Source organism: Balaenoptera ricei, chromosome 20, assembly GCF_028023285.1.
Source record: "Balaenoptera ricei isolate mBalRic1 chromosome 20, mBalRic1.hap2, whole genome shotgun sequence".
Taxonomy (NCBI): Eukaryota; Metazoa; Chordata; class Mammalia; order Artiodactyla; family Balaenopteridae; genus Balaenoptera; species Balaenoptera ricei.
Window position 1 is genome coordinate 38409535 of NC_082658.1, and position 23561 is coordinate 38433095.

Consider the following 23561-nt stretch of genomic DNA (forward strand, 5'->3'; position numbering starts at 1 on the left):
AAAACTCTATACCTGGAACAAGGATTTTCCAAATTGTCAATAACTGAAATAATCACTGATCACTGATGATAGTCTCTAAACTTGGGAGAGACTAAAGGGAGATTATCTGAACCACAAATATACTGGAAAAAAGGGCACTAGAGAGAGGATATTTGATGCTGGCTGTAGGCAGTTGCAGGACCCAGAACTATGTATGTTTAAGCACAAGGTACTATTTTAAGTTACAAACTCTAGAGAATCCAATGTATCTGCACTAAATTCAACAGTGCTTCAAGTACAAAGTAGACTCTGCATTTGCATGTCTCTATTGCTAGAGTTTAAAAATCTCCTTATAGCTGGTTAATCACCACCACCACAGCTACCTGGCCTCCCATGGGATTATCCCCTTCAGCCCTGGCCCTAAAGAAACTCCTCTGTACTGTGAGAAAACACTGCGGGTCTGCCCCTGCAGCCTGGCTTCCCATAGCCAGCGAGGCAGGGGCTGTTAGTCCCTTTCCCAGAACATCGCCTGCTAGTGATTACCCGGGCTGAGCGGAGTGCTGACGCTAGTAGGCGCGTGGTTTATTTTGGGTGTTTTGCATGAGACTTCCTTAAAAGAACCATCTTGTTCATAGGAGATACTAGACAGGTCTTGAATGTCTGTCAATGATCTAAAGAATTAAAAGCACAGAGTAATTGGGAGATGTTTACAAAAATCAAACACTATATTCCTAAGAGGTACTTTTTAAAGATGCTCTTCACAAAAGTCTTTATTTGGCAAGTGGCCAAAATCAGAGACTATCTTAGAATATCCATAAGTTATCTATAAGATATTTAAGATATCTTAGAGAGAATATTAGAGAATATCTTAAAAAGAGATACTAACTTTAAACATATCTCAGTAGTCAAAAATAAATTACATACGTGAAAGTCTATTTATGTGGCAAACAGATTTAATCTACAAGTATAAACTTCTATTCTTCTTATCACTGTGTTTCCTTGATTAAGATGCTATTAATTTAGATCACTCATCACAACAGTTTTTAGGTGAAAGAAGAAACAGGCTCACATTAAATGTATACATAAAAATGGGAAGAACACAGACTCTTACAAACAAGGAAATACTATTCCCCTAAAACCAAGACTTTGCACAGAATACTTAGGCAACTTTTGGTGGCCATACATGTCTTTCTCTTTCATTTCCTTTGGTGACTCCTTTAATGTCTCCTCTTGTTCATCTTCAGTACTGTAAGAGAGAAAGTGAGAAAATTATATAAATCCCCTGTCAGCAGAGTGCAATAACGTGGTACAAGGCACCAGTTACTGGCCCAGTGCGAGAGGCAGCTGGAAGGGCACTAAGCTCAAGGTGGAAAGTGAGGGTTCTGATCCCGGCTCTGCTACTGACTAGCCACATGTTCTCAGGGATGTCTGGGCCTCTGTTTCCTCTTCAGAGGCTGAATAAATACTCTCTAAGGGTCAGCCCATCTGAAACCAGCCAACGATGCTACTGGCTGAGCAAGCTCCTGAGGAAATCAACGGAGCACGGGAACTTTGCTGTGGATGGATGATGGAGCAAAGGGCACAGCCATGGGGCCTTACCAACTGTGAAACAGCTTCTTGGCATGGAGTATCAGGGGAGGCCAAGGGAGGCTTGTGCCAAAAAATGGCCAGAAAAGAATTCTGAAGACAAACTTGACCTGCTTCTACTTTAACCAATATTTAAGATTCATTTTCAATATTCAAACACAAACTATAAGCCAGATCCCATGCTAAATCCTTCCAAATGTTTCCACGTTTTTAATCTTTGCACAATCCTGTGAGACCAATGGTATAAAGGAAAGAGCATGGATTTTGGATTGAGTTGTGACTATTAATTCTGTTCACTAAATATTTGTTTCTCCTGCTGAGCACAATGTAGGACAGTACTTTTTGGCCCTCCTAATTTACATAAATGGCCATATGACTTGTTTTAACCAGTGAAATGCAAGTGAAAGTGATGTGATTCACTTTGGGGCAGAAACTTTAAAAGCCCAGTGCACAATTCACCATGTTCCCTTTTCTCCTGCCTCAGTAAGAGAAGAAGCACAAAGATGGAGTCTCCCTCCGTGTGGATTTCTGACGGAAGGTAATACAGCACAGATCACTCCTGGTGATGGACGTGGAGCATGAGCACAAAACAAGTTTCTGTTGTTTTAAAGCCCCTAAAATCCGGGGGTCGTGTGTTACATAACATAATCTAGCCTATCCTAATGATACAGCTGCTTACTAACTGTACAACCTAAGGAAAAAACCCTCTGCTTCCTGTATTGGTGAAATCAGAGGGTTGTTATATGAATTAAATTTGACAAAACAGAGTACCTGGCATATTGTCACTGCTTAGGAAATACTAGCTATCATTATTATAGATAAGGAAATTGAGGTCCAGAAAAGAGAAAGTAAATTGAATGCTACTGTACCAGGCACTTCGCCTCTATTATTAGTTTTTTAATTAATCTTTTTATTTTGAAATAACTGTATATATATTCACATGCAGTTCTTTTTTTTTTTTTTTTTTTTTAATTTATGGCTGCGTTGGGTCTTTGTTGCTGCGCGCTGGCTTTCTCTAGTTGCAGCGAGCGGGGGCTACTCTTCCTTACGGTGCACGGACTTCTCATTGCAGTGGCTTCTCTTGCTGCGGAGCACGGGCTCTAGAGCGCAGGCTCAGTAGTTGTAGCGCACGGGCTTAGTTGCTGCGTGGCATGTGGGATCTTCCCAGACCAGGGCTCGAACCCATGTCGCCTGCACTGGCAGGCGGATTCTTAACCACCACACCACCAGGAAAGTCCACATGCAGTTTTAAGAAATACACTTTACCCAGTTTCCCTCAATGGTGACATCTTGCAAATCTATTCAGCAATATCATAACCAAGATATCGACATTGATACAGTCAAGATACAGGACATTTCCACCACAGGGACCCCTCACGTTGCCCTTTTATAGCCATGTCTATTTCCCCCCCACTCCCATCTCTTTCCTAACCCCTAGAAACCACTCATTTATTCTTTATTTCTACAATTTTATCATTTCAAGAATGTTATAAATGTGGAATCATATAGTAAATAACTTTGCAGGGGTTGCTTTTTCCACTCAGCACAATTCTCTGGAGACTTATCCCGGTTGTTGCATGTATCAATAGTTCATTCTTTTTTTACTGCTGAGGAGCATTCCATGGTATGGATGTACCACACTCTGTTAAACCATTCACTTGTTAGACAACATCTGGGTTTCCAGATTTTGGCTATTATGAATAAAGTTGCTATAAACGTTCGTGTATGTGTTGGGTTTTTTTAATATTTATTTATTATTAAATAAATAAATTTTTTTGGCTGCATCGGGTCTTAGTTGCGGCATGCAGGATCTTTCATTGCAGTGCAGGCTCTTCATTGCAGTGTGCGGGCTTCTCTCTAGTTGTGGCATGCGGTTTTTCTCTCTCTAGTTGTGGTGCGCGGGCTCCAGAGCGTATGGGCTCTGTAGTTTGCAGCACGCTGGCTCTCTCGTTGAGGTGCACAAGCTCAGTAGTTGTGGCACATGGGCTTAGTTGCCCCGCCGCATGTGGGATCTTAGTTCCCTGACCAGGGATGGAACCCGTGTTCCCTGCGTTGGAAGGCGGATTCTTTACCAATGGACCACCAGGGAAGTCCCATGTATGTGTTTTCGGGTAAACATAATTCTTCATTTCTCTGGGTAAATGCCCAGAAGTCATATTATTACTTTTAATCTCTATGTCAACATTCCCAGTAAGAATTCTTTTTTTTTTGAATTTAGAATCTTCCATTTATTCAATAGAATTGAAAATATATTATTTAAGAGAGGTGAAAAAATAAAACTCAATGTTGTCTACAGAAACTTTCCTCAACCAGACGGAATTTCTCTTTTTCATTTGTAAAAGTAAAAAAAAAACAAAGTAGCTTTTTCTTTCAAAAATAGTATGCGCCTATGGTAGAACATTCCAACAGCAAAGAAGGTTATAAGATAAAAAGCAAAACCTCTGGACTCTCTCTCCAGAGTTAACCACTGTATAGACTTCCAGAAATGTCGACACGCTACAAGGATTAGAGGTATCTCCCTTCCCTCTCATTTTTACACAGATGTTATTAAATTACATACATTGTTATGCATTTTTTTCAATTAACAATATGTCCAGTGATGATTCTTATCGCTATTTTACAAATGGGGAGCTAGAAGAGAGGGGTTGAGAAATCTGACCAAGTTAGAAAAGCAGAGTCAGGATCTGAATACAGATAACAACTCCTTTTCACGACCCCTCACAATTCTGCTGAACAAGTCCTAACAAAGCTAAGCTGCCCAAAGCTTACTGTTATAACGTGGTGGCTATTATATTTGAAGAAGAGCAACATATAAATATGGGGCATTACCATCAATTAACATTACTTCTATGAGTCTGAAACTGTGAATAAAATAATAGCATATACCTTCGTATAGGTTGGAATTGAGACCTGGTCAAAATTTCAGCATTCTTTCCAAGGTTTTTTCTCATTGGGAACTTTTCTTCACCTGAAAGAATAAAGTACATGCATTTTTTAGTGAATTTTTGCCAACCCAGATTATTATTTTCATTCTCTAGAATTTTCCTTGGTCTGGTCCAGAATAAGAAATAATCTGTATAAACAAAGTGCTTCCTAACTGGGTTTGGAGTGAGCACTGTAGAAGAGGTTTTTGCTCTGAAAGCTTATTTTCCTTGCTCAGAGGGGAGAACTATATTCTGACTCTCAGAATACAATCAAGCCATTTACTGGCCTTTCAGTTATAACTGCACAGTTATTTCTGGAGACAAATGTTGTTTTGTCTTTTCAGGAAGGCAAACTGACCTGGTTCCTGTCAACAGACACCAGGGGGCGTTGAAACCAAGAACTGTTTGTTCACTAAAGATTCCAAATAGAAAAGACCACGAGGGCTTCCCTGGTGGCGCAGTGGTTAAGAATCCACCTGCCAATGCAGGGGACACGGGTTCGAGCCCTGGTCCAGGAAGATCCCACATGCTGCAGAGCAACTAAGCCCATGCGCCACAACTACTGAGCCTGCGCTCTAGAGCCCGTGAGCCACAACTACTGAGCTCCCGTGCCACAACTACGGAAGCCTGCATGCCTAGAGCCCGTGCTCTGCAACAAGAGAAGCCACTGCAATGAGAAGCCCGTGCACCTCAAGGAAGAGTAGCCCCCGCTCGCCACAACTAGAGAAAAGCCTGCGTGCAGCAACAAAGACCCAATGCAGCCAAAAATAAATAAAATTAAATAAATAAATAAAAATTTTAAAAAAAAAAAGAAAAGAAAAGACCATTAGCTGGGCATTCCCAGAACATTAACTGTGTCTCTTGGCCACCAAACACCACTTAAAGAGTGGGGATGGGGTCTTGAGTACTAAGGAGCTAATTCAACTGTCTTCTGTTCTCGTTGGCCTCAAGCATCTGAAGTCACTCCTCCCCAACTCTCAGTAAGGTCTCTGGACACACGGGGCCAGTATCCATTTTCCTTCCCACCATTACATAGCTCTGGTTTATAGAGAAGAGGACAGACAGACCAGCCTGCCCCGTTGGCAAATGCTCATGATCCCCCTGCCATTCTTCAGGTCCAGGAGGTAGTCTGGTAGGCAATGGGAGGCCCACTATAAAAGTGCCACCTTCAGCAGAAGCCAAGCTACTCTGAAACCCCACCAGTGGAGAAGCATAGGGGTTCTTCTTCTTTCCACCCCTTTTCAAATGCCTAGAAAGCGTAAACACCTGGAAAGCATAAATGAATTCCTAATAAGCACAATTTAGACCTGGAGGGGAACTCAGAGATTTTAGAGTCTAACTTTCTCCTTTACTTTACATGGAGGGAAAGTGGGGCTCTCAGGTGGAGTGACATGCCCAAGGTAATGCAGAAAAAAAATCAGTGGCAGAACTGGGCTTGGAACCCAGCATGTATGCAACTTTTACCCCTGTTGTATTGCCTGGTATGGAGAGGATATATTGATATATCAGAGCCCTAGCGAAAAAGGGGGAGGAGAAGGGCTAAAAGGAGGAAACAGAGTAGAAATCAGAGGCTTCTACATGTACTTTAGATGTTTGTATCCAACTAGCCCTGGTTTTCTGACCTGCCTGCCCCATAACTTCTCTATCCTACTCAACTCTCTTCCAAACACTAGTGAAGTGGCCATGTACAGGTCAGGCTCACACAGAGAGTGATCATGGGCAGAGGCGCCACAGAAAGAGCTGGGTGGCCAGAGACCCAGGTTTGGGAACTTTAAATACATATTGTCCTGAGAATTTAACTGTTCATCTAAAAGCTTACAGCTTCTTAAAATGCTTGTGCCTGTGATGGGGACCTGAATCAGTTTAGAGATGGAAGCTGGAGTATGCAGCAGGAGGAAGGGAGTATGGTCAGAACCTAAACCCACCCAGCCCGGGTTCAGACTGTTGAGACACGACCCTGGACCGAGCTACATGGCTTGGTAGGTGGATAACCCTGGTTTTAAAAATGGATGTTGCATACCTTAAAAGAGCTAAAGTGCACAATTTTTAAAATGCCTGTATCAGAACCTGTAGTTCACTTGTATCTTGTCTTGTGTCACACCCCAGCTGCTGATCCAAGTTTAACTTTCCATGTAACGGGAAGCAGTTGCTAAGTTATATAGAACCCAAGGCCTCCCAAGGGAAGGATGTTACGTTGACTGTACTATTAGCTATTATTAACCCTTTGCTAAGATGCCAAGCAACCAGAGGAAAATGATGGTGAAACTCTGCCTTTTGGGGTAGAGAAGGACACAGAAACCTAGTTCTGGCTGTCACTGTGTCAATAACTAGCTGTGTGGCCTAGGTCAATCCCTTAGGTCAGCTCAGCAAAGATAACTGAACACCTGCTGTGTGCCACAAAAGAGCCTGAAATCTAGGGAAAGAGACTACAGGGGGAAAATAGAAGAAGAAGCAACTGCTATAACGTATGCTATAAGAATGCAAGGGGAGGTATAAATAACATGATGTATGGATGTCATGAGACTAGTGAGGGGCAGGGGAAATCACTGAGCCTAAGTTTTCTCATTTGTAAAATGGAAGGCCTGGAAGGTTATTTCTAAGGACCTTTCCAGCTCTAAACATGTGTGATCTGACAGAAAGTAAAGATGAGGGACTCTCAAAGGAATCTGCCCTGAGGGCTTATTACCAGAGGCTTGAGGTCGAGCACAAGCATGTTGTATTCCTTCAAAGTCTTCTTCAATGGGACTTGAGGTCTACAAAAGAATGAAAGGGCAAAGAAAGGAGGGTCACTGGAGGCAGACATATCATCAGAAGGTGGAGAGAGAATTTCTTGATGTTCTTAAACCTTGAAAATCTTCATAAGGTTCCTACATCTTCTATAGAAAAAGAACAAACCTTCATCACAGACATTAAGAACTTATTTGTACTATGTGTTCTTCCTCAACAACAAGCCTTCCCCCACCTCCCATTTTGAGGTGGAATCGGGTGACTTTTCCCTTCATCATCCCCTCCTCACCACAACCTTCCAACAAAGATGTTCTGATTCCTGGGAGCTTTATCAGAAAAGCCAAAGAGGGTAGGAAAAAAGGCCCAGACTGGAAAGCTACTCTATGGGGTGAGAAGTCAGAACACTGGTTCCTTTGAGGGGAGGCAGGGAGTGGGAGGAAACACAAGGCGGTCTTTTGGGGGATCAAGAATGGTCTATTTCTTGATTTGGGTGCTGGCTACATGAGTGTGTTCAGCATGTAAAAATTCATGAGCTGTACACTAAAGATGTGTGTAGTTTTCTCGGTTATACTTTTTATATACATCTACATGTTACATGTATATACATATGTATGTATATATACTTTATATATTTTTATTAAAGATTTTCTTAATATCCCAGTCCACCGTAAAACCAAGAATGTTTAAAGGATTGATAATGGAAAATTGCTCTAATTGAGTTTTCAGAAGTGCCAACAAGTGGAAACTACGCTTTTTGATGCATCACTGAATTCTTCTTGTCAGTCAAATGTTGTGATTGACATGTACAATCCTCTCTTTCCTCTACCGTACCTTCCATATTAGTAAAAGAACCTCAAAAAGTGGCAGGTTAGGGGACAGGTGAGGTGAAAATAACATAAGTAAATAAGAGAATCCAATAAGTTTCATTTTATAAATGAAAATACTCTGTACAAACAGGTTCTTGCAAAAGCTAGGCAGATCCCAGACAAAGCCCTGTGTACTGGACAGCCTCACATTCACTGCTGACACTGTGCCTCTATTCCTGGCTCTGTCTCACCACTAAAGCTGGCCAGGCCAGGGCTAATTGCCTACATCTGCGTTCACCAGTTCTTCTTCACACAGAGGAATAACAGCAGGCTGCCTTCTCTTCCCTTCAGGAAGGATGTGTGAATTGGGTAACATGAAGGAAAGTATTTTGAAAAAAGAAGTACAAAGTGCTGTACAAATGCAGGAACCACAATTTTGGGAGAAATTGCTTATGACCTTCATTATCAAAAATCTTATTTTTCACATGTTTTTTCAAAACACACAAAAACACTGATAAATTGACATTATATACTTTTACGTGTAAGCTATTTTTCTTAATAAAAATAATTTTAAAGGAATAAGGCAACGGAGAAAGCTGAAGATGTACTTTATCCTGAACTGTGAATTTTTACCTCTAGGGGCTTCCCTGGTGGTGCAGTGGTTGAGAATCTGCCTGCCAATGCAAGGGACACAGGTTCGAGCCCTGGTCCGGGAAGATCCCACGTGCCGTGGAGCAGCTAAGCCCGTGCACCACAACTAGTGAGCCTGCACTCAAGAGCCCACAAGCCACAACTACTGAGCCCACGTGCCACAACTACTGAAGCCTGTGCACCTAGAGCCCATGCTCCGCAACAAGAGAAGCCACCGCAATGAGAAGCCTGCGCATCGCAATGAAGGGTAGCCCCCGCTCACCTCAACTAGAGAAAGCCCAAGCACAGCAACGAAGACCCAATGCAGCCAAAAATAAAAAACAAAGAAATAAATAAATTTATTAAAAAAAATTTTTTTTACCTCTAGAGCCAAGTTTTCTTGAGCAGTTGAGGAGTAAAAATATTCATGGTCTGGAGTTAAAAATTCATCTGTTACGTCTTCAGAAAACTCTGGTGAACAAGTTGATTGCACGGACTGATCCTATTAATAAGGTAAGAAATCACTTTTAAGTTGGTGTTTATTGTAAACAAATCCCTTTATAGTTGGATGCAGTGTTAATGATGGGGTATCAAAAATTACTCTGTGGTCGGGGTGACACTCTCTGAGACCTTCCTGCCTACTTGCACCTCTGGCCCTCTTTCCCCACAGTGAGCTGTGAACCCCCTGGAGCAAATGTGACAAATGACAGTCCTGAATCTCAACATCCTTACCTGCACAGTGGAAGTGGGGGGAGGCTGGGTGACCTTTTTGCTCTAAAATTCACAGGAAGAAAAAAAGTCCCTAGACAACTCAAGCTGGGGACTGAATTTAAACACCCTGATCCTCAAGAGCCTAGATACAGTCCATGTGTTGGTGTTGTCCTCCAGGCTGAGGCTGCTCAGAACTGGGACTCCCTCAGGTATTCCCGTTTAAAGGCAAGCGAAGAAGCATGATTTTGGGGCTTCCCTGGTGGCGCAGTGGTTAAGAATCCGCCTGCCAATGCAGGGGACACAGGTTCGAGCCCTGGTCCAGGAAGATCCCACATGCCGCGGAGCAACTAAGCCCGTGCACCACAACTACTGAGCCTGCGCTCTAGAGCCCGTGAGCCACAACTACTGAGCTTGCGTGCCTGGAGCCCGTGCTCCGCAACAAGAGAAGCCACCGCAATGAGAAGCCCGCGCACCACAACGAAGAGTAGCCCCTGCTCTCTGCAACTAGAGAAAGCCCGTGTACAGCAACAAAGACCCAACACAGCCAAAAATAAATAAATAAAATAAATAAATTTATAAATAAAAAAAAGAAGCATAATTTTTAAAATAGCAATGCAATCTCAAAAATAAAAATAAAATAAAATAAAGTAAGTTATTTCTTCAGCATCTCCACTCTACCCCTTCCTTTTTTGCTCTTTCTCTACGTTCAGGCCCTGATCACCACATGGCCAGACAACTGGCTCCTTCCCTCACCTTCAGTCATCCCTTTGCAGAGGTTTTGTGGTTTATTTCCTTGGACATTGCTTTTGCCATACTTCCTCCTCTGTGCACTTAGCAGCTGCTTTCCTTAACCTCTCATGTCAAACTGAAATTTCTCAGACAAGCCTGGCCTCCCATACCTTCCCCACTTCCCTGACAGAGCTGCTTCTCCAGCCAAGCCAGTATGCTGAATGTGGCACATCCTTCCAGCCCTCACATGAGAGAAAGAATAAATTGTCCTGTGAGCGGTTTGTGTGCTATGATTAATACAATAGTATGTTCTTCGAGAAAGACCTCAAATGTTATCACACTTGGCTTTTTACATTGTTTCATTCTCAGCTGCTGTTTATATTCTTTAAATGATCCTGATCCCACGTCAATGGTGATTACAAAAATTTTGGTTCCTTGCTCTGGCTGGACTATAGCCCAACTGCATGCTTGAAAAATGCATTAAATCCCTGAAGCAAGGCTGTAACCCCAATGCAAATGCTAGGAAATGACTGTATCCCAGGGATCTTGCTGAGGCAGAGGTTTCAGGCATGAACACATTCCTTCCACTGAGTTGAAAGCTGAATTTGGGTCTTGGGTGACATTCCAGGTGAAGGTACTCTCATCGCAACCCTGGCCTTGCTTTTCCTACTTCAATCTGACCTGAGTCACGAGCTTTGGTAACTGACCGTGCTTTAAGAGTTGGTCTTGGGACTTCCCTAGTGGCGCAGTGGTTAAGGATCCGCCTGCCAATGCAGGGGACACAGGTTCGATCCCTGGTCCAGGAAGATCCCACATGCCGTGGAGCAACTAAGCCCGTGCGCCACAACTACTGAGACTGTGCTCTAGAGCCCGCAAGCCACAACTACTGAAGCCCACACGCCTAGAGCCCGTGCTCTGCAACAAGAGAAGCCACCGCACTGAGAAGCCCTCACACCGCAACGAAGAGTAGCCCCCGCTCTCGCCACAACTAGAGGAAGCCCACGCGCAGCAACAAAGACCCAGCGCAGCCAAAAATAAATAAATTAATAAATTAATTGATTAGAAAAAAAAAGAGTTGGTCTTGTCTAGCCAACTCGACAGAAAGCTCAAGGGTCAGAGCTGAATCTAACACTTGTCTGTGTTTTCCCCAAGCTCCAATATACACAATGCTTTGAGTTGAACTAACTCAAAAAGTATCAGGCAGGGAGGAAAGACTTCTTCGTTCATGTCAGAGACATGAGGGCACATGCTCCAACAAAAAAGAACTACTATAGATATTATTTCAATGTCATAATACATAACAACTCAGTTCTAGTAGGTCTTTGGGTTCAAGTTGGCTCTCCAGGCAGTATGACTTACGCTGTAAGACTTCTCAACAACCACAGGTGCATCAGACTTTGCTTGAAAGACTTCACTATGCTCTGGCTGCTCATATTTTCTGGGGGGCAGGTGCCTGATACCTAATAATTATAACACAATCATTGTCATTCGGTGATATTCAAATGGCATGGAAGGGGCAAAGGGTGGCATAAGAGAAGAGATGTATGCATATTCTGCCAAGAGTGGCCATGTTTCATATATCAAATCAAAGTGGAGACTGTTAGGCTAGCCTGGTCCCAGCACGTGGCCCTGGATCAGCCACCCTTTTGCCTACCCATTCAAGAGCGATGCTTGACAAGGAACAGATTTTAAATACCAAAAAAATCCAAACCAATAGATTTTCTACCTAAGGTAAATAATAATTTTAGATGTACCTTCCTTTGATTTGCAAACAACTGTGAAACGATATCCCATGCCCTGATTGCAAGCAAATTACCAGGTGGAAATACACAGTCTTCAGTTTTCACCTACAAATCTCTAAAAGTGATGACAGTAAATGTCATTTGTCTCTAAGTTCCTCAGGCATAGACTCTCTGAGAGCCAGTGGAATTTTTCTGGCTTAAAATGCAACGCAAAGAAGTGGGCAATAGGGAGTGGCCTTCCATCAACGCCCTCAGGTAAAAGGTTCAATTCTTTGTGAGGTTAGACCCAGATCCAGGGTCAGTGCATGGAGATTATTTTACTTCCTTTGGACAAAGGAATCTGCTCCAGTAATAGAAAAACTCACGAATCTCTGGACTTCTTTACCTGTCTGAAGGACAGTGGGATTAGAAGGGTATGCTGCTTTCCCCTGGAATTCAGGATTCCCAGACAGGTAGGAAAGGAGAGAAGACCAAAGGAAATATTCTAGGAGGTTTACTTATTTTTGAGAGCTGACAGCTTGATAGAGCTCACCTACCCTGACTCGTCCAACTGAACCTACCGGTGAAACTTCGAGGCCCTGGCTGTCTGCCATGCTGGTCACTGTTGTGGTCACTGCTGTCTGTTTTGTCACACTTGCCATTTCCTCCTGGCTCATCATTTTTCTTGGGATGCTCTACAGCTTGCCGCCAATCCACGTGCTCAGGGACCCTAATGGGGGGCTGCAGCAGGGGATCAGGCCTGTTTTCAGCCTCATTTTCTAAAGTCACACTACTCTGAGGATGCCAAGGAGGTACTGCCAGCTGCCCAGTAGCTGCTTTCTCTGCCATTTCTTTCACCTCCGCTGGATGTAAGAGAAAGCAGTATTTAAAAGATCACTGTGAATGCTGGAAACAAAAGCTTTAGATTCTTAAAGAGTTATGTCATATTTTATAGCTCATATTGTCACAATGATTGCTTTTTTGGAATTGCATCATCCTTAGCTTGCCCTGCTTGGCCTGAAGCAGAGGAGAGGAGAGAATTGATGATAGAGTAAGGGAAAGGCAGAATTTCAGTTAGTTACAGCCCTTTTTGCTGAATTAGAGTACAAAGTAACAGGAAACTTGTAGATGGACCTTCTTGTTGTGAAGGTTTTATAAGAAAATGACGACCCACCACCAGAGCCTCCCATCAAGCCTCTTAGATAGCCTCAACCACCAGAGGACAGACAGCGGAAGCAAGAAAAACTACAATCCTGCAGCCTGTGGACCAAAAACCACAGTTACAGGAAGATAGACAAGATGAAAAGGCAGAGGGCTATATACCAGATGAAGGAACAAGAAAAAAACCCAGAAAAACAACTAAATGAAGTGGAGATAGGCAACCTTCCAGAAAAAGAATTCAGAATAATGATAGTGAAGATGATCCAGGACCTCGGAATAAGAATGGAGGCAAAGATTGAGAAGATGCAAGAAATGATTAACAAAGACCTAGAAGAATTAAAGAACAAACAAACAGAGATGACCAATACAATAACTGAAATGAAAACTACACTAGAAGGAATCAATAGCAGAATAACTGAGGCAGAAGAACGGATAAGTGACCTGGAAGACAGAATGGTGGAATTCACTGCTGCGGAACAGACTAAAGAAAAAAGAATGAAAAGAAATGAAGACAGCCTAAGAGACCTCTGGGACAATATTAAACGCAACAACATTCGCATAATAGGGGTCCCAGAAGGAGAAGAGAGAGAGAAAGGACCAGAGAAAATATTTGAAGAGATTATAGTCGAAAATTTCCCTAACATGGGAAAGGAAATAGCCACCCAAGCCCAGGAAGCGCAGAGAGTCCCATACAGGATAAACCCAAGGAGAAACACGCCAAGACACATAGTAATCAAAGTGGCAAAAATTAAAGACAAAGAAAAATTATTGAAAGCAGCAAGGGAAAAACGACAAATAACATACAAGGGAACTCCCATAAGGTTAACAGCTGATTTCTCAGCAGAAACTCTACAAGCCAGAAGGGAGTGGCATGATATACTTAAAGTGATGAAAGGAAAGAACGTACAACCAAGATTACTCTACCCGGCAAGGATCTCATTTAGATTTGATGGAGAAATCAAAAGCTTTACAGACAAGCAAAAGCTAAGAGAATTCAGCACCACCAAACCCGCTCTACAACAAATGTTAAAGGAACTTCTCTAAGTGGGAAACACAAGAGAAGAAAAGGACCTACAAAAACAAACCCAAAACAATGAAGAAAATGGTCATAGGAACATACATAGCGATAATTACCTTAAACGTGAATGGATTAAATGCTCCAACCAAAAGACACAGGCTTGCTGAATGGATACAAAAACAAGACTCATATATATGCTGTCTACAAGAGACCCACTTTAGACCTAGGGACACATACAGACTGAAAGTGAGGGGATGGAAAAAGATATTCCATGCAAATGGAAATCAAAAGAAAGCTGGAGTAGCTATACTCGTATCAGATAAAATAGACTTTAAAATAAAGAATGTCACAAGAGACAAGGAAGGACACTACATAATGATCAAGGGATCAATCCAAGAAGAAGATATAACAATTATAAATATATATACACCCAACATAGGAGCACCTCAATACATAAGGCAACTGCTAACAGCCATAAAAGAGGAAATTGACAGTAACACAATAATAGTGGGGGACTTTAACACCTCACTTACACCAATGGACAGATCATCCAAAATGAAAATAAATAAGGAAACAGAAGCTTTAAATGACACAATAGACCAGATAGATTTAATTGATATTTATAGGACATTCCATCCAAAAACAGCAGATTACACGGTCTTCTCAAGTGCGCACGGAACATTCTCCAGGATAGATCACATCTTGGGTCACAAATCAAGCCTCAGTAAATTTAAGAAAATTGAAATCATATCAAGCATCTTTTCTGACCACAACACTATGAGATTAGAAATCAATTACAGGGAAAAAAACGTAAAAAAGACAAACACATGGAGGCTAAACAATACGTTACTAAATAAACAAGAGATCACTGAAGAAATCAAAGAGGAAATCAAAAATTACCTAGAGACAAATGACAATGAAAACACGACGACCCAAAACCTATGGGATGCAGCAAAAGCAGTTCTAAGAGGGAAGTTTATAGCTATACAAGCCTACCTAAAGAAACAAGAAAAATCTCAAGTAAACAATCTAAACTTACACCTAAAGAAACTAGAGAAAGAAGAACAAACAAAACCCAAAGTTAGCAGAAGGAAAGAAATCATAAAGATCAGAACAGAAATAAATGAAATAGAAACAAAGAAAACAATAGCAAAGATCAATAAAACTAAAAGCTGGTTCTTTGAGAAGATAAACAAAATTGATAAGCCATTAGCCAGACTCATCAAGAAAAAGAGGGAGAGGACTCAAATCAATAAAATCAGAAATGAAAAAGGAGAAGTTACAACAACAAAAAAAAAAAAAAAAAGAAAAGAAAATGACATCTGAAGCCCCTAGTCTGTAGAGACTAACAGAAGGAATTCTATTTGAGTTTGTCTAGCCTTTCTAGACCACACTGAGCTCATTCATTATTTTGGGAGTACATATGTATGTGTTCATGTGTGTTTTCACTACAATTTTCTATACTTTTGCAATGTCACTTAGCATTAGTATCAAAAAACATAGACGCTGTATCCTTTTAAGCTTACAAGATTAAACTGATACAAAAGGATAATGCCCATAGAATACGTGAAAGTGACACTGCAAGCTCTCTACCTTAATAATGTTATATATTAAACATCTATATCATGTATTTTTACTACATGTGTTACATAACATACATACATATATATATGTATACACATGTAGAATAGAAGTTATTTCCTATACAGTATAGAAATGAAAAAAGCACTTCTCTTCTGCGGTTTGTAATCAGAAAGGTCTTGCTTTTAAAATGGAATGATCTAAAAAGAAAAGAATATGGGAGAACAATGCAATACAGGCTGTGTACTTACAGATAACAACCAGGTTAGAAAGATACTTTAAATTTCATTTTGTTCAACAGAATCCATGACTTTATACTCACTTTTCCATTTTAAGTGTCTCTCTCCAGCATCTTCATTATTTCTTGACTTTGTGTTATAGATTTTAGAAGACACAGATTCCATACTGATCCTGAATTGCATAGATTTGGGGGAAGGGGGCGAGTGGACACAAACACATCAGTTTGCTCAAGTTCTTGGCACAACCCCAAGCCCATCAGCCCACCCAGAGGACTGTCCCCTATTCTCTGAGCCGTTCCTGAGATTTCACCGACTCCTACCCACCACCAGGGAGCACTAGACTTCCCAACGTTCAGCCCACAAGGCTTTACCTGGAAGAGCCCCAGCCAGGGCTGGATGACGTGAGTGGTCCCTGTGGGTGCCTTGGCACAGTGAGGAGTGCACTACTGAGCTGTGTCGTTCTGGTTCGGGCACTGGACTCTCTAGGCCTTCCCTGGCTAAGAAATAAAAGGAGTGGGTTAGAAGATCTCGAGGTAGAAGACCCACAACTAAAACACAGCTGCACCAGACAGAATCCTGGTCCTTGGGCTGTAGCAGAGCCCTGCCACAATGCCACAGAACATAGGTGAAGGTTCAGTAGCTGTTCCTGCCCTTTGATCAGAATCCTCTGGTAATATGCACACCTGCATATCAGTGATAGCACAATAGCTAGCATTTGTAAAGATGGTCTTGAGGCACCAGGGGCTCTGAAGAACATTCAGAGATCTTCAGCCTAGTTTCACTGAGTTCGAGACCATGTCCTGCCAATGGCTAGCTGTCTGACTCTGGCAAACTTCAATCTCTCTGGGCCAAGGTTTCCTCATCTGCAAAACAAGGGAGTTTCTTTTTCCTTTAAATATTCCATGAGTATATATATGTTATCACCTATTAAACTAACTCTTTGAAAATGTGTGATCTATGGCATATATGTGAATTCCCTTTTATCCAGAATACCCCACTCTCCCACTGGATCAGAGAGAAGAGAGGCTGTTGAATTGGAAAGGTCACATCTAATCAGTTTCTTTGAAGAGCAATTTGGCAATAGCTATCAAGAATCTTTAAAATGTTCAAACCCTCTGACCTAGTAACTCTGCTTCTGGGAATCTATCAAGGACATAACCCAAAATGCAAAAAAAAAAGATTTACTGACAAGTCACTGTAGCCCTATTCTTAACAGGAAAACAACAACAAAAAAAGAATAAAACAATCTAAAATTCAACAATGGGGTAAATTCAACAATTTCAAAGTAAGTTTACAGGATGTTTTTAATAACAAGGGATAACCATGTTCTAATATAAAGCAAAAACTGAGGATACAAAATTGCCTACACGTATACAATTACAATTTTTTTAAGCATACAAAAAGACTAGGTGGATTGGTAGCAAAGTGTTAAACTTTTCTTTGGTCAGTTTTTTGTTCTCCTGGGGGAAGAGGGTGGAGCTGGGCAGGGGAAGCCACAACTACAGCTGTTGCTTTGTCATCCAGTGGCTATACTGTCACTCCATCTGCCTCTGTCAGTGATGTGACTGCTAAACTCTCTGATGCCAGTTAGGTGGTTCTTCAGTTAATTTCCTTTGTAAAGGTAAAATACACTCGTCTAAAATGTCTGGGCATTTTCCTTGATTCTCTCTTAATGTACATATTTAACCAAAATGAATGGAACAGCAAATTTGTCATTAGTTTTAGTCACCACTGGGGGTAGGAACAAAATTTTTTTTCCAGGAGGACTAACTTCAGGCTGTGGATTAATGTTGCCATTTAACCACAGAAAAGGAAAACTAAATTGATATAATACTCTACCTTGAAAAACATTTATTGCTCCATTAATAATTCCTCCTATGCAGGGACTTCCCTGGTGGTCCAGTGGGTAAGACTCCGTGCTTCCAGTGCAGGGGGCCTGGGTTCGATCCCTGATCGGGAAATAGATCCTGCATGCATGCCACAACTAAGAGTCCACACGCCACAACCAAGAGTTCTCATGCCACAACTAAGAAGCCGGCATGCCACAACTAAGTGTCCACATGATGCAACTAAGAGTCCACATGCCGCAACTAAGACCCAGTGCAGCCAAAATAAATAAATAAATAAATAGGGCTTCCCTGGTGGCGCAGTGGTTGAGAATCTGCCTCCCAATGCAGGGGACACGGGTTCGAGCCTTGGTCTGGGAGGATCCCACATGCCGCGGAGCAAATGGGCCTGTGAGCCACGATTGCTGAGCCTGCGCGTCTGGAGCCTGTGCTCCGCAACAAGAGAGGCCGCGATAGCGAGAGGCCCGTGCACCGCGATGAAGAGTGGCCCCCGCTTGCCGCAATTAGAGAAAGCCCTCGCACAGAAACGAGGACCCAACACAGCCATAAATAAACAAATAAAATAAAAAATTTAAAAAATAAATAAATAAATAAATAAATTTAAAAATAACAATAATTCCTCTTATGCAAAATAAAATTTGTTTTACCTAAGTTCTTAAAAACCCAGCGTATGCATACGCTCTCCTTCTAGTGATTTGTGCTGAAACCAATTCATTTCGTTGATCTGGCTAAAAATCAGAGGCCGCAAGGTAACAATGATACCGTTCAACCCCCTCCTTCTGTCCCCCAGAGTCAGTGATGCTTATTTTGAACAACACTGGTTTTCACATAGTTTGATCTCTGTAGCACTGGTGCATGGAATAACTTGGCAATTCTTTTTATAAGAAAAACAATCTGGGGACTTCCCTGGCGGTCCAGTGGTTAAGAATCTGTGCTTCCAATGCAGGGGGTGCAGGTTCAGTACCTGGTTGGGGAACTAAGATACCACATGCTGCGCAGTATGACCAAAAAAAAAAAAACACCCCACAATCTGGGCAGTTTCAGAAAGGCAGGATGCTTTGCTTTTGACAACAGATGAGTTCTGTCTGGCTAACCTGCCAGCCACTTGATGTCCCCTGCAAGTCTCCATTATACCACTCTTCTCACTTACGCAACGGAGAGAACTTGCCAAGATCTGTTTCTGTGTTACTATGCCTCATCTCTCACAATCTCTTTGTCACTAGACATATGAAGATCATTAAGTGGCCTCAGGGTCACATGGGAGTCTAAAGACATGGTGACACAAAGAACAATACAATGTTAACCCACCTGCTGGTATTTTGGTTCCTGTTTCTTTCCAAACTGTCCTTGGCTCCGTGAGTAGGCTGAAACTGTTCACCTCTGCTCTGTTTTCCAGGACCACAAAGAGATGGCAGCTTAAAAATCAGTAGACATGTTTCAGTGCTTTGATGAAGGAATTCCTCTTCCCTTCACTCTCACATTCTATTTTTTTTTTTTTTTTGTCTGCATTGGGTCTTCGTTGCCATGTGTGGGGTTTCTCTAGTTGTGGCGAGCAGGGGCTACTCTTCGTTGCGGTGCACGGGCTTCTCATTACAGTGGCTTCTCTTGTTGTGAAGCATGGGCTCTAGGCACACGGGCTTCAGTAGTTGTGGCGCGCATGGGCTTAGTTGCTCCGCAGCATGTGGGATCTTCCCGGACCAGGGCTCGAACCCGTGTCCCCTGCATTGGCAGGCAGATTCTTAACCACTGCGCCACCAGGGAAGTCCCTTCACATTCTATTTTTAAAGCCATTCTCGCTAAGTGTGTAGAACTAACCAGACCCCTCAAGACAATTTCATTTTGCATGTTTCACATCTAGTAACACATCTCTTAGCTGGAGGCCTCTGCATAGAAATGTTGGTCCCCAGGACTCCAGGCTGAACAGGGCACAAGTGGAGAAGGAGCAGACAAAATAGACATCAAAAATCCCCAAACTTGGACTTCCCTGGTGGCTCAGTGGTTAAGAATCCGCCTGCCAATGCGAGGGACACGGGTTCGAGCCCTGGTCCAGGAGGATCCCACATGCTGCGGAGCAGCTAAGCCTGTGCACCACAACTGCCGAGCCCGCGCTCTGGAGCCCATGTGCCACAACCACTGAGCCCGAGTGCCACAACTACTGAAGCCCGCGCGCCTAGAGCCTGTGCTCCACAACAAGAGAAGACACTGCAATTAGAAGCCCGTGCACCGCAACGAAGGGTAGCCCCTGCTCGCCGCAACTAGAGAAAGCCCATGCACAGCAACAAAGACCCAACGCAGCCAAAAATAAAAATAAATACATACATACATAAATAAATATATTTATAAAAAAAAAAAATCCCAAAACTTTCCCCTATATTAAGGCAGCAGGTTTTGTGGCAGGAGCCCCAGGCCCTGGGCTCTAGTCTGATCTTTGCTCAGACTAACCTAAGAGAGCCTTATGTTTCAGTTTCCTCATCCATAAAACAGGGACAATAATATCTACCTAAATCCACCAGGGGGATGCTATGAAAATAAAACACAACAACAAAAAAAGGCCACAATACTTCGGAAATAGTAGAAGTAAAATAAATTAAAGCCTATGCCCTTTATCCAAAAGAAAGACTTTGGGATCTGCTTACTCCAATTTTAACAAACTTAGTTAATTATATTTCCTAACCTATTAAGGCAACAAATGTGAGATTTGGGGATGGCAGTAGGATGCCTAAAGGTGAGAAGATACGTAAAAATGATCATAATCTCTCTGGAATACAACCTCCACAGGCTTTTGTGTGGCGGCAGCATTGTATCATGGAACATCACAATAATAGATGTTCAGAAAAATGTCACGGTCACCAAGGAAAGGCCAGAATATATTTAGAATATATCCAAAATAGGTATTTAGAATAATGGGAAGTTTGTAATGTTTTCATTCAGTATGATTAAAAATTTGAGAATGGAGAAATTAAAAGAATGAATTTCAATTGTCTGAAAAATTCATTTAGGTGAAAATGCCTTATTCCTTGATCATGCTAGAAAACCAGGGTACACTTTTTAAAGAACAATTGAAATATGGTATAATTGTTTTCCACATGGTCTTATGTACTAGTAGATGGCTTCCAACAATGGCTGTCATCAATTCCTTCCCTCCCTGCCATTTGGGAGCTGGAATCTACTTCCCTCCCCTTGAATCTGTGCTGGCTTCATGACTTTGACCAACAGAAAAACAGCAGAAGTGACATTGTCCTAGTTTTTAAGAGGCCGGGCAGCTTCAGCTTTCACTTGGGAAGCCAGCTGCCATGCTGCAGAGCAGCTTGGGTTAATGAAAAGCCAAGTGCGGAGAGAGGCCATCTGGGGGAGCCTAAGGCACCAGACAGGTAAGTGAAGCCTTCTTGGACCTTCTTGCCCAGCCCAGCCTCCAGCTGAATGCAGTCGAGGGGGTGATCCCAGCCGGTGCCACATGGAATGGAAGAATCACTCAGTTAAGCCCTGTCATATTCCTGACCCACAGAATTATGAGAAATAATAAAACATTGTTATTTTAACTCACTAAGTTTGGGCTTTTGTTGTTGTTGTCGGACAGCAATAGGTAATCAAAACACAGTATACAATAAAAGTATTTCTAATGGTTTTCTAGCAAACTCTAACTTCCAATAGAAACAGAAAAATTAAGAATCTAAGTAAATTCTTTGTGTCTCCTCTTTACATAAAAACAAATGCCAAGGCTTTTCCAAATGTTCTAAGTGAGGACTGAAGCCTCACTGAAATTCAGCAAGGAACAGTGAAACAGCACTAGACTGGGAGTCAGAAACCTGCCCCTGACCAGCTGTGGGCCTTGGCAGTAGCGCAGCAAGGCATGGGGGTTAAGTAGGAGTCATCTGCCCTGTGCAGGCCTAAGCGGGTGCACTGCAGGTGGAGGATTTTAAAACAATAATAAAACTCACCAAAAGCCTGCTTTTTATTACCATGAGCCAGCAACTCTAAATAATTTTAGTAATAAGATCTTCCTTCCAGTGGTGCTGACCTCTCCTACTCCACCCCGCTCTCAGTCACACCAGTGGATCTTGGAAAGTTTAAGTCTCTGAGCTTGAGCTTCACACTCTGTAAAAGGATGGGCTCGATCCACCTCTAAAATTCTGATTCAAGAGGCAGCCAGCTCTGTATGTGTGAACTTGTTCAAATTCACTCGTTTAGTCCTTCCCTCAATGACCGTTTATCAAGTACCTTCTACGTGCTAGGCTCCCTTCTAGGTGTGGGGACACAGCATGAGTAAGAGCTGTCCTTAAGAAGCTCATGGAGGAACCACTCTTCAGCCCATGGTTTCTCACATCCTCTGAGGCATCTTCTTTGACTATCGAGTCCTTCTGTCCCTCACTGGTGTCTGAGATACTCATAGTAGAGCTTGTGGTTCATTCATCATAATATCCCAGGGTCTAATAAATAGCCTCTGGCTCTATAAATGTTTGTTGAATGAGTGAATGAATGAATTAATAAGCAATTTAGAATGGGGATTAATACCTGCCCAAGATACCATATTTGGTGAGCTGAACTCTATAAAAGTGTCAATACTTGATTATTTTAACCTATAAAACAACAATTTCATATGGTTCAAACTTCTCTGAATTTACGGAGAAGGACACGGGCCGTGTGCTGGGTTTGGAACAGGAGGTGAAGAGTTATCTATCTTGGAATTCCAACCTAGAGGCCTTACTTCCCAAAGCCAAGAGGACCCTGCTGTGAGTTGGCTGCGCTGACGTCAGTCCTTGCTGGCAGGTGAGGGGCGATGCTGACCCCGGCTCCAGGTCCTGCTTATGCTGCCCTGCCCCCCTTCTCGGCCTTACCTGTTGGCCCTTCTCCAACTGATCCCTAGTGCTTTCTTCAGTGACTCGGGGGAAAGGGGTGAAAGGTGTCCAGCCACAGCTGCTTCTTTTCTTGGACCTTTTGCCAAAATGTCCTCCTTGAAAGTCCCTCATTGTTCTTGGAGACTCTGCTAGGGTCGGGCAGTTGCCTTCAGTGTCCGGCTGCAGGTCCCCTGGCAGCTGCATGGCAGGAGGAACATAGCTTGAAGCTGGGGGGCCCAGGGCTGAAGGTAAGTCACAGACGTCTGCAAACTCTCTTGAAGAAGCCCACAGAGACCAGCGCTCCTCCTGCTCCTTCTGTGTCATCTCAAGCTTATCTAGCTTCTGCTGAATATTCCTCAGGAAACTGGCATTCTGGTGCATTAAGGTCTGTGAGATCTTCAGATTCAGCACACACTTACTGATGTACTCCTCGGTCATGGACCTGTTGCTCACGTCGCCCTTGGCTCCTCTGGCTGGCTCAGGCAGGCTGGGTGAGCTAAGTGACCCATCCTGCCGGTCCCAGTCCTCAAAGGAGAGCTCCGTGTCAGCTTCCGAAGAGCTGCTGTCCTCATGGCAAAAACAGCACGCCTCTCTCTCCATCTTTTCCAACTCTTCTTCCATGGACTTCAGTTCATCTACCTGGTTTTGTCTGGCCCCCTCAAGAGATGAACCAGTTCCTGGGGGCTCTTCCTCTTTGTCATCTCCCATGTCCAGGCAGCCTGAGTAGATTTCGTTGATTTCGAAGCTGCAGAGGCTTGCCTGACCTGGGCTGGGGCTCCTGGCCTCTTCCCCCACAGAGCAAGCAGGAGAAGCAGCGCCTTGGTTCTGTGTCTCCTGGGCCTCCAGACTTGGGTCTGGGACCAGAGGCTCTGGTGTTGCTTTCTCGGTGGGAGCAGAGTGACCCCTTGGTGAATGAAGCTGACCACCTGCTGAAAAGAGTAGCAACATGCAGCTGATTAAAGTGATTGCAGCAGCTCAGCAGCCTTGGCTTGTTGCTCAAGTGGCATGAGAACACAGAAAAAAGTTTTTTTCTTCCCACTCCCTTTCCAGTTAGGAAGACTACCAG

The 23561-nt window shown here is 42.9% G+C and overlaps 1 protein-coding gene across 6 annotated transcripts in view; it reads right to left on the bottom strand.

Moving 5' to 3' along the window:
• TEX14 (testis expressed 14, intercellular bridge forming factor) overlaps positions 1–23561 on the bottom strand; it is a 91157-nt gene that overhangs the window by 14608 nt on the left and 52988 nt on the right. For 3 of the 6 annotated variants that reach the window (XM_059906522.1, XM_059906523.1, XM_059906520.1), the window contains exons 14-24: positions 22496–23424; positions 18969–19075; positions 16185–16310; positions 15897–15985; positions 12396–12677; positions 11453–11553; positions 9036–9155; positions 7177–7243; positions 4453–4534; positions 1163–1225; positions 523–650 (exon numbers count right to left, since the gene is read on the bottom strand). In XM_059906522.1, coding sequence (XP_059762505.1) covers positions 523–650; positions 1163–1225; positions 4453–4534; positions 7177–7243; positions 9036–9155; positions 11453–11553; positions 12396–12677; positions 15897–15985; positions 16185–16310; positions 18969–19075; positions 22496–23424 — 2094 coding nt within the window. The remainder of the gene's footprint in view (positions 1–522; positions 651–1162; positions 1226–4452; positions 4535–7176; positions 7244–9035; positions 9156–11452; positions 11554–12395; positions 12678–15896; positions 15986–16184; positions 16311–18968; positions 19076–22495; positions 23425–23561) is intronic. The other 3 variants (XM_059906525.1, XM_059906521.1, XM_059906524.1) reach the window with 2 other exon arrangements.